The sequence below is a fragment of the Podarcis muralis genome, chromosome 3, assembly GCF_964188315.1.
Source record: "Podarcis muralis chromosome 3, rPodMur119.hap1.1, whole genome shotgun sequence".
NCBI classification, from domain to species: Eukaryota; Metazoa; Chordata; class Lepidosauria; order Squamata; family Lacertidae; genus Podarcis; species Podarcis muralis.
In genome coordinates this window covers 121939344-121957975 of record NC_135657.1, presented here as the reverse complement: position 1 = coordinate 121957975, position 18632 = coordinate 121939344, and the positions used below count along the sequence as shown (strand labels likewise).

Genomic DNA, 18632 nt, shown 5'->3' with positions numbered 1-18632 from the left:
CAGAAGGGGACCCAGGGCCATGCCGAAGCTGCGTGCAGCTTTGGCATCGCTCTGGGAGCTTGCGGGGCTGGGGGAGGGAGAAGCCCTCCGCCAGCCTCCAAACCAGGTCGGGAGACAGCGGGATGGCGCGCTGCACCTCCCCGCTGTCCCCCGAGTTTGCAGGGCTGGCGACGGGGAGGAGCAGGCTTCTCCCCCCCCCCCACCAGCCTTCTAACCAAGTCGGGGGACAGCGGGAAAGGCGCACTGCGCCTCTCCCGCTGTCCCCTGAGTTTGCGGGGCTGGCGGTGGGGCTCTCCTGAAGCCTGGTGCACACCGACCCTTCTCGCTCTCCAGGCTTCAGCGAAAGCCTGCATTCGCCCCATAGGACACACACACACATTTCCCCTTCATTTTTGGAGGGGAAAAAGTGTGTCCTATAGGGCGATAAATACGGTAAGTTATTTATCAGAGCTACTTGTTCAACCTAATTCCTAGAAACATCCACCTGCGTAGGGCCTATTGAGGGCAGTATTTTCCTAATGAGTCCCGCCAGGGCAAGGATTTCCACCTCTGTAACAGTGTTGCCCCCCCAGCCCCCCTCCCTCCACAAATCTGCTCCAGAGGGTTAGGGGAACCCCTAGAACAGATTTAGGGAGCAAACAGGGAGAGGAAAGGGGGAGAACATTCCATTGCACATGCAGAAATTTCTATACTGACATAACAATTGCCGTAGTGCTATGCTGGATTCCACTTGTGAAGTTCAAACATGCAGAGTGAACTTGGTGAGCTGTTTATGCGCAATACTGAAGCAATATGCCCAAGAGAAATTTTTGTAGAAATGTGTTAAACTGGGCACTGACGTTTGTCTAAAAGTTTTTTTTTCTTGTTCCCAGCAGACCTTGGTGCAACCCATTTCATCTTAAGACTGTGACCAAATGTAGAATTAAGGCTCCAGCATCATCCAAACTCGCTTCCCCCTCTCCCCACATTGCTCTGTTTACCATCTAGCCTGATGAAGAGATCATGAGAACTTAAAAGCTTCTGTGCCATTCTGTGATATTTTGGTGGCCTTAGAAATGTATTGCCCTAATATGGATTTTGGAATTCTTTTAGTGGACCAACACTTTTATCTTTTTGTGCAAAAAGTTTTAGAATTTACGTGGAAAGGCAATACGCACCCTAAAACAAGACAACCAAATAATGAAACAGTCTTACCTGGTAGACCTGGTGCCCCTGGTAGACCTGGAAAACCTGCAAAAGCAAAGGTAGTGGATTCTTAGATAGTAAAGATTTGAACTGCTTGGTATAATTCCAGGGACAGAAGCCTCCCTCGTTTCTGATTTGATCTCATAATGTCCCGGTTTTACTTTCCCCCCTCCTTCACTCGGCTACAAGTGATCGCCAAAGAAAGAAGAAAGGTGCAAAAACAGAGTCCTGTTTATCCTGAAAATGAAATACCTGAACCAAATGAAGGAAATGGTGAAGCTGGCATACAAATTTTTAAAGCCCTTCCTATAATTTTGAAGGAAAATGCCGCTAATCCACTTTAAATTATTTAATTGCAATACTTCCACAACCAGCCATTTTTTAGGAAATTCATAGACTGTTTATTCCTTTATTGGAAATGGAGCCTTACACTGTCTACTCAGAAGTCCCACTGTATTCAATGGAGCTTATTCCCAGGTAACTGGGTAAAGACTGCACAACCTTCAATAATAATTGAATCCTGGGAAGTAGGTGAGATGGAGAGGTTGCAACTGGCTGAAGGTGACAGATGTGTATGTGTACATGACATTTATGTGTGCAGTGAGATCAAATGCAGAGGAAACGCTTCTTGGTGTAGAATAGAACATCCCAATTTTCATCTGAGAAATGTTGGAGGGTATGTATAGGTCTAATTATCACTCCATATCATGGCAAACATATAATTCATGAAAAAGCTCAACATGAACTAGGCATGATATCAGATGTGGATCTAATCATGTACAATTTCACATAAAATGAATTGGGGCCAATTCAGATACCCAATAGTAGACCTATTGAAATCAATGGACTTATCCTGAGTGGGACTAATGACTGGATATTGCCTTATATCATTACTTAATTATAATGTATAGCAGGCACTTTATCTAATTATGCACTTCATTTTCCTGATCTATTGATAGATAGATAAACTTTATTTGCATTGGCCAACGGCCACAGCAATATAAAACAAGCAGTATACAGTGGTGCCTCGCAAGACGAAATTAATTCGTTCCGCAAGTTTTTTCTTCTTGCGAGTTTTTCGTCTTGCGAAGCACGGTTTCCCATAGGAATGCATTGAAAATCAATCAATGCGTTCCTATGGAAACCGCCTTCAGACCAGGTCCGCGCGCGCCTTCCCCTCTGTTCCCTCTTTTGAAGCAAGGGGCGGAGGGGAGAAGATTGCTTCTCCCCGTTGCCGCCCCTTGCTTCAAAAGGGGTCCGGGGACAGAGGGAAAGGCGCGCGCGCCCTCCCCTCTGTCCCCTCTTTTGAAGCAAGGGGCGGCAACGGGGAGAAGATCGCTTCTCCCCGTTGCCGCCCCTTGGTTCAAAAGGGGTCCGGGGACAGAGGGGAAGGCGCGCGCGCCTTTCCCTCTGTCCCCGGAGATTGCGGGGCTGGCAACGGGGAGAAGCGATCTTCTCCCCGCCGCCCCTTGCTTCAAAAGAGGTCCGGGGACAGCGGGGAAGACGCCAGCATTTTAAAAAACCTCGGGACAGCGGGGGACTTCGCTGCCTTCGCTGCCGCCCGCCAGCATTTTAAAATCGCCCCGGAAGGGAGAAGTCCCTCGCTGTCCCGAGGTTTTTTAAAATGCTGGTGGGCGGCAGCGCTGCCGCCCGCCAGCATTTTAAAATCGCCCCGGACAGCGGAGAAGTCCTCTGCTGTCCCGGGGTTTTTAAAAAACCTCTCCGCCCCCCCCGCCAGGCTTCGGAGGAGGTCCGAGGACAGTGGGGAAGACCCGCTGCGCTTCCCCGCTGTCCCGGAGATTTCCCTATGGGCTTTCGTCTTGCGAAGGAAGCCCATAGGGAAATTCGTTTTGCGAAGCGTCTCCAAAACAGAAAACCCTTTCGTCTAGCGGGTTTTCCGTCTTGCGAGGCGTTCGTCTTGCGGGGCACCACTGTATATAATTAAAAAGACAACTATGGGTAAAAAGGACAATCAAATGGTCAAGATTATTGTTCAGATAGTGGCCTCATTGCACCTTTGATAAATCTAGCAACCTTTGCTGTTGTCTGATCCTTTTGATCTGATAACAGAAAGAACAATGTGGCCGCAGATGGGCGGCCTGGGATGGTAAGCAGGAGTGGCGTGATGATCTCATTCCTCAGATCTTTATAAAGGGGACAGGACAGGAGAACATGAGCCACTGTTTCCAGATTGCCATCTCCACAGAGGCAGAGTCGTTTCTCAGTTGGAATCTTTTGGTATCTGCCCTCAAGTACGGCAGAGGGCATCACATCCAATCTAGCCAGTGTGAAGGCACATCTGTATTTTGGGATAGTTAATTTATACAAATATGGTGCCAGGGAATCAAACTGAGAGGGGGGGCAAAAGGCATACCAAGGACAGAGTTTCTTTATAATGGCCAGATTGTTCTGTTGCTCTAAGTCCTTCAGACGCTGTTCAATTAGCCTTTTTGCTTTAATAAAACCCATCGTGAGAAGCTGATGCGGGTGGAGTCCGCAGGAGAGGAATTTTTGGTGCACAATTTTGGACCACACACTTTTATGGGGGTCTTGTGTCACTAAGGGCAGTAGACCGGGAGGATTTAAACAGAGCCACTAATTAAGAGTTCTTTCCCAGGACCAAGCTTCTACAGAGGGAAGACTTGCCTCTAGTTGTAATGCTGCATTTGGGACACAAGGTGGTACAGAAAAAAATCTGCCTTAAAAATTTGGATTGGACAGTTTCAATAATACTACAATGATTACCTGTCCAAATTTGGGCCCTGTAAAGTATCTACGCCAAAGATTTGGCTTGAAAAACTTCTAGGGGTGCTGGGATGTATTTGCCGCCCTTTGTATGGCAAAAATGGGACAGCATCTTAGCATCATTGGGCTGCTTTTTCTTTAACAGATTTTTGGTGTACATCCCATGACCCCGATGACTGGAAGACTATGCCCAGGTATTTAAAGGCTTTAACCTGCTCAATTGGGTGATTGTCCATGCTCCAGCTATGTAATCTATGTTTCCTTGAGAAAACCATGACTTTGCTTTTCTGATAGTTTACCACCAGCTGTTCTCTCCTGCAGTATGCTGAGAATTCTCCTATCAACCTTTTAAGGCCTATTTCTGTTCGGGATAGGTGGACCGCATCATCAGCATATAAGAGCACTGAGGTTGGTTTTGTGGCCAATTTAGGAGCATGGAACTCGGGAGATGTTAAGCTTTTAACCATGTCATTGATATATAGGTTAAATAATGCTGGGGCTAAAATGCAGCCTTGCTTAACCCCCTTGGTGGCTGGTACAGGGCCTATGAGTTGGCCATTTGTGGAGGATCTTACGTACGACACAATATCTTTATATAGGCCATTAATCAAAAATAATAATCTTTTATCTATACTGGATATATTCAATTTGGCCCAGAGTCTTACTCGTGAAATTGAATCAAAGGCAGTCTTCAAATCAATGAAGGCTGCATATAAGACCCCACGGGTTTTCTTGGCGTATTTGTCAATAAGATGTGCTAAGACAAAACAGTGATCTATGGTAGATCTGTCTTGCCTAAATCCAGCTTGCTCCTCCGCCAAGATAGCCTCAGTGTCCATCCAACTGGTTAATTTGATATAGAGGTGTTTTGCATATAATTTGCTTGGTATAGGTAAAAGACTAATAGATCTATAACTCGCCAGGTCCGATGTGGGGCCCTTTTTATAAATTGGGATGATTTTCGCCTTGGCCCACCCTTCGGGAAATAGGCCTGTTAAATCAATGTGGGAGAATATTGTCGCCCACCACCAGTGTTGGTCTTCAGAAGTTCTGTGGGAATATAATCTATGCCAGGGGCCTTGTTGTTCTTTAGCTGTGCGATCAAATTCTCTACCTCCTCTGTGGTTACAAGTGACCAGTGAAGTGAAACCTCTGGTTGAACGCTTGGCTTGTTAAGCTGAGCTTCCTTATCATAAAACAATGATTGAAAGTATCGGATCCACTCTCGGGGTTCAACGGTACAAATGAGTCCGTTACACTCCTGGTCCAGTAGGCCAGATATGGTATGCCAAAAGCAAGTTGGGTCTTTCTCGTGTGAAGCCTTGACCAGGCTTTGCCATGCGATTCACTCGGCTTTTTGTTTTTTCTTCTTTAATAGTTGTTTGTAGTTCCGTCTTATGGAGATATATGTGGTAAATAAAGGGGGTGCCACAGTATTCCTATATTTGCGATAAATTGTTCTCAAATGCTTCCTTGTTTGTCTGCACTCTGCGTCAAACCAGCTTGCTAGATCCCTCGCCCTCTTTGTGGCTGTATTCTGTATTGCAGATGATAATTGTGTTTTCAGCTTTTCTATAAGTATCTTAAAAAGCTCTAGCACCACAGCCGTGGAGTTAGTTGAAACAATAGCAGAATGTATATTCTTTAGCTCCACTGATTGAAGGAGGAGGATTAAGTCTATTGAATGAATGCACTGAATTTAGAGAAAGAAAGAATCAGCTACAATCTCAGCAGGAAGTCAATTAAATCATTTTTTAAACTAAATTGAATTAATTTCTTGACCAAGTTAATATAATGAAATAATTAACAATTAGCAATATTTACCTTTTTGACCTGGTTCACCTTTTTGTCCAGGAATTCCTGGAAGACCTGAGTCGCCTTTCTCACCTATTACTTCTTGATCTCCAATCCCTATAACCTGAATAACAGGGGAAATAGTATGATGTAGATTAATTTAAAAAAAACACCAAATGCTTTCAGCCTTCTAACAGATAAGAACTATCGAGTTCAATCCTGTACACAAGTGGCTTGCTAAAATCTTCTACTCTGACTTCTACTCTGTGCATAATCATCAAGTTTAGGCTTGCAAGGGTTTGTTTTTAGCACAATCTCAAACCCCTTCGGTTCTATACATTTATCTAATTAAAGCGGCTAAAAATTGTAAGAGTGAGAGGGGATGAGGGGTTTTGCCTCCAAGGTAAGTTGTGGTGCCACATACTACAGAGACCTCACCACCCAGGTGCTTTAAGTAAAGCAACTTTACTTTAAGTAAAGACTGGAGAACTGGGCGCAAGCTAACAAAATGAATTTCAATAGGGACAAATGTAAGGTCCTGCACTTTGGCAGGAAGAACAAGATGAACAAATACAGGGTGGGGGACACCTGGCTTACTAACAGTATTGGTGAAAAGGATCTAGGGATCTTGGTGGACCGCAAGCTTAGCATGACTCAACAGTGTGATGCAGCAGCAAAAAAGCTAATGCTATTCTAGGCTGCATCAACAGAAGTATAGTGCCCAAATCAAGAGAAGTCATAGTCCCATTCTATTCTGCCTTAGTCAGACCACACTTGGAATATTGTGTGCAATCTTGGGCACCACAATTTAAGATGGATGTTGACAAGATGGAAAGTGCGCAGAGGAGGGCAACCAAGATGATCAAGGGTCTGGAAACCAAGCCTGGAAAAGAGGAGACTGAGAGGAGATATGATAGCCATCTTCAAATATCTGAAGGGCTTGTCACATGGAGGAGGGAACATGCTTGCTTTTTTCCAGCTCTGGAGGGTAGGACTTGAATCAATGGCTTCAAGTTGCAAGGAAGGAGATTCCGACTAAACATTTGGAAAAACTTTCTGACAGTAAGAGCTGTTCAGCAGTGGAAGAGACTCCCACGAGAGGGGGTGGACTCTCTTTCCCTGGAGATTTTTAAGCAGAAGCTGGATGGCCATCTCTCATGGATGCTTTAGTTGAGATTCCTGCATTACAGTGGGTTGGACTGGGTGACCCTTGGGATCCCTTCCAACTCTAAGATTCTGTAATTCTATGAATTAACCCCAACACAGATATGTGAGGAAGGCCAGAGGGATGAGGCCTGATGAAAAGGATATAAAAGAACATATAATGAATTTATTTTATCTATTTTATTAATGGCTCTGCCACCTTTCAAGAAGAATATTCTTTCCAAGGTGATTTACATAAAATAAAAACATATCAATAAAAAACTCACGTTATACAGGCTCACAGAACTGCTAAACCTCGCCAAAGGTCTTTGAGGTTTTTCAAAGCCTCCCCAAAAGTACCAGTAAGATTAACTCTATAAACTTATCACATTGTACCAACTAACGATCCAACAACAGAGCACAGTTGCCAAGACTAGGCCACACAATCAGATTCTGTAATGTAGAGTGGGATAATACTTAACACTTGGAATTGGGAAGTACCTTTGCCATGGAATTGGGAAGTACCTTTGTCCACCTGAGCCATGAACTCACAAGGCAAGCCACTATTATTTCATTACTGGCATCCACATCTGAAAAATGTGAACTAGTCTCATTTAACTTCCCTTTGTGGATCTAAAGTGGTGCCCTCCAGGCCAGTTTGCCCATTTACCAGTTGCAATCTTTTGTCCACTAGTTATAGTCAGGTCACATTTGAAGGAAAGGAATGTGTGATACAAATGCAAGAGTATGTGGTGTTGGAAGAACTCGTGATTTTTTGTATGCGTTTTCTCAAGCTACAAGTGAAGCAGAGACAGAAGTTTGTGTGCAGGTTGGATTTTCCAACACCCCCCACACAAGCAATGTGTACATTTATTTCATAGAAAGTTCTGCACTTAGCCAAGAAGAAGCACGTGCACAGATATAGGATGGGGGACAACTAGCAGTTCAAGTGAAAAGGATCTAGAGGTCTTAGTGAACAAGCAGCTGAACTTGAGTCAACAGTGTGGTGCAGTAGCAAAAAAAGACTAATGCTATTGTAGGTTGCATCAACAGAAGCCTAGTGTCCAGATCAAGGGAAGCAATAGTACCACTCCATTCTGCCTTGGTCAGACCACACCTGAAATACAGTGTCCAATTCTGGGCTCCAAAATGTAAGAAGGATGTTGACAAGCTGGAAGGTGTGCAGAGGAGGGCAACCAAGATGATCAAGGGTCTGGAAACCAAGCCTTATGAGGAATGGTTGAAGGAGTTGGGTATGTTTAGCCTGGAATAGAGGAGACTGAGACGAGATAGGATAGGCACCTTCAAGTATCACAAGGGCTGTCTCATGAAAGATGTAGCAAGCTTGTTTTCTCCTGTTCTGTAGGGTAGGACTCGAACCAATGGCTTCAAGTTACAAGAAAGGAGATTCCAACTAAATGTCAGGGAAAACTTTCTGATGGTAAGAGCTGTTTGACAGTGGAACGGTTTCTCTCTGGAATTTGTGCACCTTGGAGGTTTTTAAGCAGAGGTTGGATGGCCATCAGTCATGGATGCTTTAGTTTAGATTCCTGCATTGAAGGGGGTTGGACTAGATGACCCTTTGGTTCCTTCCAACTCTACAATTCTGTGATTCTATGATTCTTCTGAAGTGGATGCACCGTACTACTGGAAAGTAAGAAAAACTGTCTCTGTGCAATTCAAACACAAATTTGTTACATATAAGGAAATATCAAATTTTGATCACATGAAAAAAGAAAGCATCACAGATGAATCAATATTTTTGCATAGTCCCTTTCTAAGCATTAAATTAAGAAACCATGGGAAAAGCTACAACCTAGTGATGGATCACACTACCTTCATATGCATGACACCCCAGCTTCAATCCCTTGGTGGCTCCAGTTGGAATGATCAGAGCAGCTGTTGGAAATGATATTTGCCAGCTGCTGCAAGTCAGAGTAGGCAGCTCTGGGCTACATGGACAAATAGTCTGACCTAGCCTATGGCAGTTTCCTATGTTCCATTTATTATAGTTAAAAGAGACATTCATTTAAGCACATAGTTTAATACTTACTATTCCTGGAGGTCCTGAAGGACCTGCTGCACCCTTATCTCCCTGAAAAAAATAAAAAAGTTAAATTCTAAAGCTGACTAAAGGAAACATTATTATTAATTGCAATATTGCGAAGCTCTGGAGCCAAGTGAGGATTCCCAGGTAAGATCCTCCCTCTATTGTGTGGGCAGGTAATCCCTCCCCTACCTGGCCTGGTCTCCTTGGCAACGCTTCCCCCAGGAGGGAAGGCAAGGCCAAGCCTATGCTGTTGGAGCCGCTCCAGATTTAGGGGCTGCACACGTCCACGCAAAGGGCACCCCCCATTTTAAGCAGGGAGCGGTCATTAATTGCAATATTGCGAATGAAAGCTAAAGTACATGCCAGTACATTTTCAAATGGATCTACTTACTTTAGGACCACTTATTCCGGGCAGTCCTGGAAATCCCGGGGGGCCAGTTTCTCCCTACACGTATAATAATAATAATAATAATAGTTTTCATTAACTGTGGTATTTGTAAATCAAGACAAGCTCCTTAAGATTATTTTAACCTCAATCCATTAATTGTCATCCATCCTCCAACCGCCTCCAGACAGGACATTCACCACCTCCACTGGTGCTGATTTAAACAAGAGGTAGAGCTGGGTACCATCCGCATACTGGTGAACACCCAGCCCAAACCCATGATGATCTCTGCCAGCAACTTCATATAGATGTTGAAAAGCATGGGAGAAAGGACAGAGCCCTGAGGTACCCCACAAGTGAGAGCCCCCAACACCCCTTTCTGGACACGGCCCAGGAGGAAGGAGTGGAACTGGTGCATAACAAGTGTCCCCAGTTCCCAACCCTCATAGATGGTTCAAAAGGATTCCATGGTCAATGGTATGAAAAACTGCTGAGAGATCCAGCAGAACCAGGAAACAGCTTTCACCTCTGTCCCTAGTCCATTGGAGACCACTGACCAGCAGGACCAAGGCAGTTTCAGTCCCGAATGGAAGAGATCAAAATGGTTCGCATCCTCCAGATATGCCTGAAGTTGTTCAGCGACCACCCGCTCAGTCACCTTGTCCAGGAATGGAAGATTTGAGACTGGGCAATAATTGGCCATAGTGACTTGGTCCAAGTAAGTTTTTTTTTTAAAAAAAGTAGTTTAATAACCACTTCTTTAAGGGGTTCCGGGAAGACTTCCTCATAGAGGGAAGCATTTGCTATCCCATGGAGCCCATTGCCCATCCCTGCCTTGCTCACTTTTATGAGCCAGGATGGTCAAGTATCAAGGAGACAGGTGGTCAGTTTCAGTCATCCAAGCAGCCTGTAGACATCGTCAGAAATAACAGGCTGAAACTGATACAGCTTGACCAGAGAGAGCACCAGTACTCTCCCGACCCAGCACTGCTATCATGGTAGAGTCTGATTCCTTCTGAATTTGAACAATTATATCTGCAAAAAAACTTTGCAAAATCATTACAGGAGATATTAGAGTCTTTAGCAGACTCCAAGCCACCTGAAGGAGTCTCCTGGAAATGTTTTCTGCAAATGCAGTAAAGGGGCAACAAAGGTCCTCTTTGCTGTCACCATTGCTACTTGGTAGGCTTGATGTTGAGCTCTCCTCCGTGTTTGGTCCATGGCCTTTTAAACTGTGTGGTGCAGGGTTCTTATTTTTGTTTGTTGTTATGATATGTATTTTTGTGTTTTTATATTGTAAACTATGCAGTGTTCATCTGATGAAGGGTTGTATAGAATTGTAATAATTAAATTCCAGAGATAAAAGCTTTTAGAAGTATGTAAAAGCAATATTGAAGAAAATTGAAAATACATACAGTTCTTCCCTTCTCTCCATTTTCTCCGTCCTTTCCAGGTCTTCCCTGAAATGTAAGGAGTTTCATATAAATCCCTACAGCTATTTTTTTTAATGTTGAAACTGCAGAGTAAATGGCATGTTTCCTTCCCTAGCTTGTCTTAGAAAGCATTTACCGTAGTTTTTCCAAGTTTTATCAGAGTCTCATAGGAAAAACCTGGAGAAAATGAATGCTTGGGGAATCATTCCTCACCACTGTCACTAGGGTTGCTTCCAGCTATCTTCCATGCAGCCATGCAAGTCTCAAGTATCACCCACTCCTTCCCATCCCACCCACAATCCTCCAATCCTATCCCTTTACTTTTCACCATGTTGCTGGCTGAAGCTGCTGCCTTGGCCATGGTGGCAAGTGGGAGGGAGAAAAGGAGGAAAGGAGGAAGAAAGGTGCCTCCTCCTGTTGGAGATATAGGACAGTGAAATCCCAAAAAAAGCTTCAAATGTAGAGCTGTATGTAACCACAGTGGCAAGGAATCTCTCTGCACGGAAGCAGAAGGATGTGAGAACACCCTCAAGGGAAGAATGGTTGATGAAAACCTTGGAATACACAGAACTGATAAGAGATACAAATCTAGAATCATTTAAGGAGGACTGGAAACCCTTTTCTGGTCCATTTAAAAAGTTATTTTCCATATGTGAAGTCCATAGCAGGGTTTGAAGATTAAGGGGGGAAATAGCAGAACATATTAAGAAACCTGTTAAAGAAGATGAAACTGGATAGGGTGGAATTATAAAATGCAATTGTCTGTATTCCTGATTATAAACATTGATGGTGGGTGAGTGGGAAGTCATTGGTATTGTAGAATTGGATAGAACTGTTGAGTGACAAAATGTAACTTTTAAGCTCAAAATAAAATAACCTATTAGTTCATAATCTTCTAGTAAAATTCACATTTTTAAAAAATTAAGCAAGTTCTATCATCTTTACTTGATTGATTCATATGTCAAAATTAATCAAATTCTTCCTGCATTGAAATCATTCCTCCCTTAAAAAAAGACAACACACTATTTCAATCAGAAACAAAGCCGACCCACAAAATTCCCTGTAGTACAAATCTTGCTTTCAGGTTTACATCTTGTTGAGATTACTAATATGTTTAACAGAAATCACTAAATGGCTGGAGAAGTAAAAGCAAATTGATTAATAAATACTAAGCATACATACCCGTGGACCAGGTTTTCCAGGTTCACCTTTCTGCCCTTTCTCACTTAATCCTGGTGATCCCTTTTTTTAAAAAAATGCTATTAGTGTATGTTATTGAAGTCTACAGTGATACCACAAGTTACAAACGTAGGGCCACTGGGCATTGCCAATGTCACTGTGTGTCCATGGTTCCATTTCTTGTGTGTCCTCTTAACCCTTTCTTTTGCTCATTGGCATAGATTTTCTTCACCAGTTCAGTCTCCAATCCTTGTTCTGAGGAGGGCTTCTGTAGGCATTCTGCCAAAGGGGCTATGTGAGTGCTGTGTTGGACGCCCTCTCCTTCCTTCCTTTTGCATGCTGTATTCAAAAAACTGTGGTTGTGAGAGGTGGAAAGAGACTCAAAGTCCTGCATGTAGGGATGTCGGGGGACTCTCAGGAGTGGGGCCGCTCCTGCTTGTGCTATAGGAGGTCATTAACTGGGGGCGCTGCGCTAGCGCTGGGCAAGCTGGGTTGAAGGGAGGAGGGCTGAGCTTGTTACCATGAGTTCATTGGCTCCCTCCATGATTTGGGGGGGGGTCATGTAGGCATCATTACAACCCCTGACTGCTGGGAATTTCTGAGCATTTGTGGTGTGCTCATGTCTGGCTGCTGTTTATGCAGCATTTTGGAATTTTTGAGTGTTGTGGTCTCTCCCCCCCTCCTGGGGTGAGCATGTATAGGACACAGCAGCTGAGGATTGCTATAGCATTGCTCAGTAAGTCAGTAAAATGAATTCAGGATCCCCAAAATACAGATCAGTTTTAAACTTACTGGAGAGCCAGGGTCACCCTTTTCACCAGGAGCACCCTAATGGAATGACAAAACGAAGTAGATAAATATAATGAGGCATCAGCTAAACCCTCCCATTTAAAACACAGTAATTTTTCAAGACTCTCCAAACCTTGAAAATGTTAGGGTTACTGTCTTGCGTACTGTTTTGTTTTTGAAAAGTTTCAGATTCTCTGATATAATCTGCTTATAAGAAACTGCTGAAAAGAAAACAGGTTTACAGGTTGATTGTGATCAGAGAACCTTCAGTCCCCTTGAATCAGAAGTGAGGAACCTTATGGGCTCTGTGAGCCAGATCTTTATTGGGCCAAATTTGACAGGTGGGTGGGACATACTACCTGTCAAACACCTGGTGCCACCATGAAGTCAGGTGACTGAGTGCTCTGATGCCCCAAAGTTGAGACTTCAGAGCACCACACAGAGCTTGCAAAAAGCTATCAGCTGACAGGTAGTGGATCTGAAGCCTGCTTTCCCTAGTCAATGCCCAATTAGGAATGCAGTTTAAGGCTCCCATTGTGCACTTGCAACCACATCTCTACCATACCAATTTGGCCCATGTGCTGGAGGTTTCCAATTCCTGCCTTAAAACAGTGCCCTGAATCTGCTGAAATGCAGAAATGCCCATCCAATGGCAGACCTATGTCCTGATTCATGGGGGTGCACACTGCTGCAGAGAGGTGATGGTCCAAACAAGAGGGAGATGAGGCACCTCAGGGTTCCAGGCAGACAAAGGCTAACAAAGCCCGGATCAGCACCTTGGAGAGTGACCTAGGTTTGGTTCTGCATCTAGGCAGTTAAAAGGGCAAGGCCCTTCCTCTGCAGTTTGTTGGCTTCTTCTAGGCCAGGGGTCAGCAACTTTTTTCAGCAGGGGCCGGTCCACTGTCCCTCAGACCTTGTGGTGGGCCAAACTTTTTTTTTTTGGGGGGGGGGTAAATGAACAAATTCCTATGCCCCACAAATAACCCAGAGATGCATTTAGAATAAAAGGACACATTGTACTCATGTAAAAACATGCTGATCCCCGGACCATCTGCGGGCCATATTTAGAAGGCGATTGGGCCGGATCCAGCCCCCAGGCCTTAATTTGCCTATCCATGTTCTAGGCTGTAGGTTTCTGAGCTTTAGGGCTCTCCTGCTCCCCAGAGGGGTCTATCAAAGCCTGGCAGCAGAGGTGTCTCCTCAGGCTTCCAACAGACACAGGCTTAGATCTCTCTTCCAAAAGGCAGCTGCCACTCTGCCTCCAAAGATTCGTGGTTTGTGACCTCGTCAAGTGGAAGAGGTGAGAAAACCCTCCCTATGGATTATACTATTATGTGTATGTTTCAGTGGCATATGGACAGGCCTAAGGGGGATCTCCCACTGGAATAAATTTGGTTGGTCTATGGAGCTTCTAACCTACATCTCCTTGAGCTATTTTCATGCTGTCACATCTAGTTTGGTCTTTTGTGCACTCACAGAGGGCATGGCAAATGAGTGGTGGGAGTGGGTCAAAGAATGAACAAATATTCCAGAGAGAATAATTTACTTACCAAAAAAAAAAGAAAAGAAAAGAAAAGAAAAAAAAAGAAAAAGAAAAGGAGAAAATTGATGGACTTCTGACAGTGGATTTATACTTCTCTTCCCTCAGTAATCCCTATCACAACTGATAGCTTTTGGAAATTAATGATTGCATTTGACTACCTTTTAATCAGAGTAGACCCACTGAAATAAACTGACCTGTGAGTCATGACCATTAAATTCAGCATGTCTACTCTGAGTAAAAGTTTGTGAATGCAGCCCAATGCCACTGATATCAGAAGAACAAAATGCACACACTCACAGTCTCTCCACGTATTACTACGGTTCCTTTCTCTTGCTGTTGAGGAGCAGTTCCCTGGGGACCTGGAGGGCCCATGGCACCTCGTTCACCCTAGAGTTGCATGCAAGAAGGATTAAAATAAAATTAGCTACAAGAGTTATTAAGCTATTAAGACTTTGATTCTCTTCAAAAAAATTGTTTTGTTTTAAAGTTCATTATTATCAAACAAATTTGAAGGTACTAAAAATTTAAAGGTAAAATTCAGTTTATTCAATCCTAACATTTCAGGAGATAATGCAACATAACTGATCCAAAAGAAATTTGTTCTTAGTGATAACGAGTCCTTCAAAAATGAGAGATAAATAGCATCGGTTCTTAGAAAGAAAAACCCATTATTTTTCCTTGCCTTTCTATAGAAGCCTACCAGTTCCCCTGAAAAACACACTAAATAAAAGAAACTCCATTTAATACTGGCTTGTGATTCCCCCTCCCCCAAGTAAAAAAAAAGATTGACACTTTTACATTCTCAAAATAAAAATCTGGACAAACCATAGATTCCAACAATATCTGTTCAGCACAGTTCTGGTAATGCTAAACCCCCAAATCTAGGGATCAATTTTCAGGGAAGTATTTCTTAAATATTCCTACTAGTCAACGAGATAGTATTGGGAGAGGAGGGGGTTTCTGAATTACTAGGTTGAAAACAAGTAAATGTATGTCTTAGAGTGATTCCAAGCATTTGAAACCACACACTGTTCATCTGGAAGAGGAGGCCAAGCACAAAGAGATCAGTTGGTGCTACATGGCTGCTTGGTTGAGTCTGATGCTCCTATCAAGGTGATGCACACAGATGTGATGCTGTGAAAAACAAAAAAATATAAACTCTTTGTATTTTATCTACCTGCTTACCAGCAGCGACCAGGTGAACAGGGGTTGGGGGGTTGTCACTGCAGCTTACCCAAACAGCACATGAGGGTTGTGTGGAGCCACTCCTGGAGCCAACCTAGTGCTCACACCTGCAACTCCACCCCACTGGCTATTACTGCAGGTTACCTTTTTAAAAGAATTTCTCTAAGTATTTCTAAGTATTTCCAAAATATAATGACATACAATTATCCACAATTCTATTCACCAGCTCTCCATGGGCAAGTGCCCTGGCTTTCTTGGGAGGACTCCCAGTAGCCTCTGAAAGATGCTTTTGGCATTGTAGTTTGGAGAAGTCCTCCCTGAGTGCTGTGATCCAGTGCTGCCACTGGGTGCAGCCATTTATGGGCTTTGGCACAGCGGTGGAGTGAGCAACAACATGAGAATGGGTCTTTTCTGCAGTGGCTCCCTGTTTGCAGAATGCTTTCCCCAGGAAGGCTAAAGATATGTAACAAAGGTGCCAGGAAAAAACTGCGAGAGGGAGTATTGTTTTTTTATTGTTATTATTTTTGTCTTTTTATATTGTAAACCACTCTGTTTGGACTTGTAGTTTTTGGTATCTTCTTGGTGGTCAGTAGGATTGCATACCATTCTGAGTAGCACATTTCCTCTTGCTCAGTGACCAGGACCTTCACTTTCCCCTTGGACTTGATAATAACTCAAATAAGATACTGAGTGCGCACTTTCAAAAGACCCTTGAAATTCAGGATTTTAAAGTGGAAATCTACAAGGACATTCCAAAACATTTATTGGAACTTAGATCTAACTATGGAGATTTGGTGACATTACTGAGAAGTAACAGAATCATCTTTAGGTGGGAGTTCCCCCAGGGACTATCTTTCACCTTTAGGGGGAAGAAAGTTAAAATCAAAACAGCTGAAGACAAGGAAAAATTTTTGAGTGACTACAGAGAAGACCTTCAGAAAGGGACTGAAGGAGAATTAAGAGCCTTAGGATCTGGACCACTAAGTTCTGTACCCACACCCTTGGGCGCTGACGAGCCTGAGAAAGTGATACCACCGTCAAAGGAAGAATAGAATTCAACATGTCTCTGCAACTATTAAGTTGGAACATTCATGGTTTTAACTCCCCTGAGAAAAGGAGGAAGATCTTTCATTTATTAAAAAAGGAACAACTAGACTTAATTTGCCTACAGGAAACGCATGTGATCAGGCTCCATAGGAAAGTTTTAATCAATAAGAGACTAGGTCAAGAATTTATTTCATCTGATAGAGTGAAGAAGAGAGGAGTGGTTATCTACGCAAAAGAAAGCCTATCACCAAAATTTCTTTTTAAAGATGAGCAAGGAAGAATTTTGGCAATTGAAATTCAAATACAAGGAGAAAAATTTTTGATTTTGGGAATTTATGCACCAAATGAGGGGAAGTCGGAATTTTATAAGAAGTTGCATGAGACAATGCTGGACTATATGGATTATAATAGCATCATTATGATGGGTGACATGAATGGGGTGGTTTCTACGAATATGGACAAAGCGCAAAGTCAAAGCATAACAAAAGAGGGCAGGCTACCAAAAACCTTTTTTGAACTAACTGACAACATGGATCTGATTGATATTTGGAGAACAAAAAACCCCTTAGGAAGAGAAGGGACATTCTTCTCTGAAGCCAAAATGACATGGACAAGAATTGACCAAATATGGATAACTAGAGGATTGGCACCCAAGACTAGAAAGGTGGAAATCTGCCCAAAAACCTGCTCCGACCATAATGCAGTAAAGATGGAAATGAGATTAACTTCAACTGGTTCCTTCAGATGGAAGATGAGTGACACCTTATTAAGAGATCAAGAGATTGTCAAGAAGGCCCAAAAGAACCTGCAGGACTATTTTGAAGTAAACTTGAAAACCACAGTGGAAAAAAGAACAATCTGGGACGCAAGTAAAGCGGTGATGAGGGGGTTTCTGATACAACAGAATGCAATTAAAAAGAGAACCCAAAATGAGAAAAAAGATAGAATTTTGGAGAAAATAAAAGGAGAGAAAAAATTAAGATCGAAACCAAAGTCACAGGAGATTCTGAGAGAAATTAAATTATATCAAGTACAATATATGAAATTGATAAATCAGGAAGTCGAATGGAAAATCAAACAAATGAGACAAAAGACTTTTGAATCGGCTAATAAATGTGGAAAACTGCTAGCATGGCAGCTGAAAAAAAGACAGAAGCTGAATACGGTCACCAATCTTGAGATTGAGGGGAGAAACATCCAGAATCCTGTGGAGATTAGAAAATGCTTCCAGAGATACTTCAAACAACTTTACACCCAAGGGCCGCAGAAAGAGACTGATATAGACCAATTTTTAAGAACTAATGGATTACAAAAACTATCTCAAGAAAACAAGACAATATTGAATTATAAGATAACGGAACAGGAGATTGAAGGTGCCATTCAGAACATGCAATTGGGCAAGTCTCCAGGGCCGGACGGGTTAACCTCCAAGTATTATAAGACTTTGAAAGACTATCTAATTCAACCATTAAAGGAGGTGTGCAACGAGATTATGGAGGGGAAGAAGGCACCGGAGTCGTGGAAAGAAGCTTTCATCACACTTATACCAAAATCTGAAGCTGAAAAGACACAACTTAAGAACTACCGTCCCATCTCCCTTTTAAATGTGGATTATAAAATTTTTGCAGACATTTTGGCTAACAGATTAAAAAGAGTGTTAAATGAAGTGATACATAAAGACCAGGCAGGCTTCCTCCCAGGCAGACATTTGTCTGACAACACAAGGAACATTATTGATATTTTGGAGTTACTGCAAATGAACACTAATACAAGAGCAGTTTTGATTTTTATTGATGCGGAGAAGGCCTTTGACAATATCTCTTGGAGTTTTATGAAGAAAAATCTTAAGGGAATGGGAGTGGGACGGGGCTTTGAAAATGGTATAGACGCAATCTATTCAGAACAAAAAGCAAAATTGATAGTTAATAATGTGGTGTCAGAAGAGTTTAAAATTGAAAAAGGAACACGACAGGGTTGCCCTATCTCTCCATTGCTATTTATTTCGGTCCTGGAGGTGCTCTTGAACATGACTAGGAGGGACCAGTTGATTAAAGGAATTCAGGTCGGAGCTAAACAATATAAACTCAAGGCCTTTGCAGATGACCTGGTTTTGACATTACAGGAGCCAGAATCTAGTACGAAAAGGGTTCTAGA

The 18632-nt window shown here is 42.9% G+C and overlaps 1 protein-coding gene across 1 annotated transcript in view; it reads right to left on the bottom strand.

Annotated features, from left to right (window-relative positions):
* The window catches only part of COL4A1 (collagen type IV alpha 1 chain), a 175439-nt gene that overhangs the window by 109602 nt on the left and 47205 nt on the right, over nt 1–18632 (bottom strand). The window contains exons 13-20 of the mRNA XM_028721789.2: nt 14544–14633; nt 12707–12742; nt 11918–11977; nt 10718–10762; nt 9309–9362; nt 8921–8962; nt 5755–5848; nt 1195–1230 (exon numbers count right to left, since the gene is read on the bottom strand). Of these exons, the coding sequence (XP_028577622.2) occupies nt 1195–1230; nt 5755–5848; nt 8921–8962; nt 9309–9362; nt 10718–10762; nt 11918–11977; nt 12707–12742; nt 14544–14633 (457 nt within the window). The remainder of the gene's footprint in view (nt 1–1194; nt 1231–5754; nt 5849–8920; nt 8963–9308; nt 9363–10717; nt 10763–11917; nt 11978–12706; nt 12743–14543; nt 14634–18632) is intronic.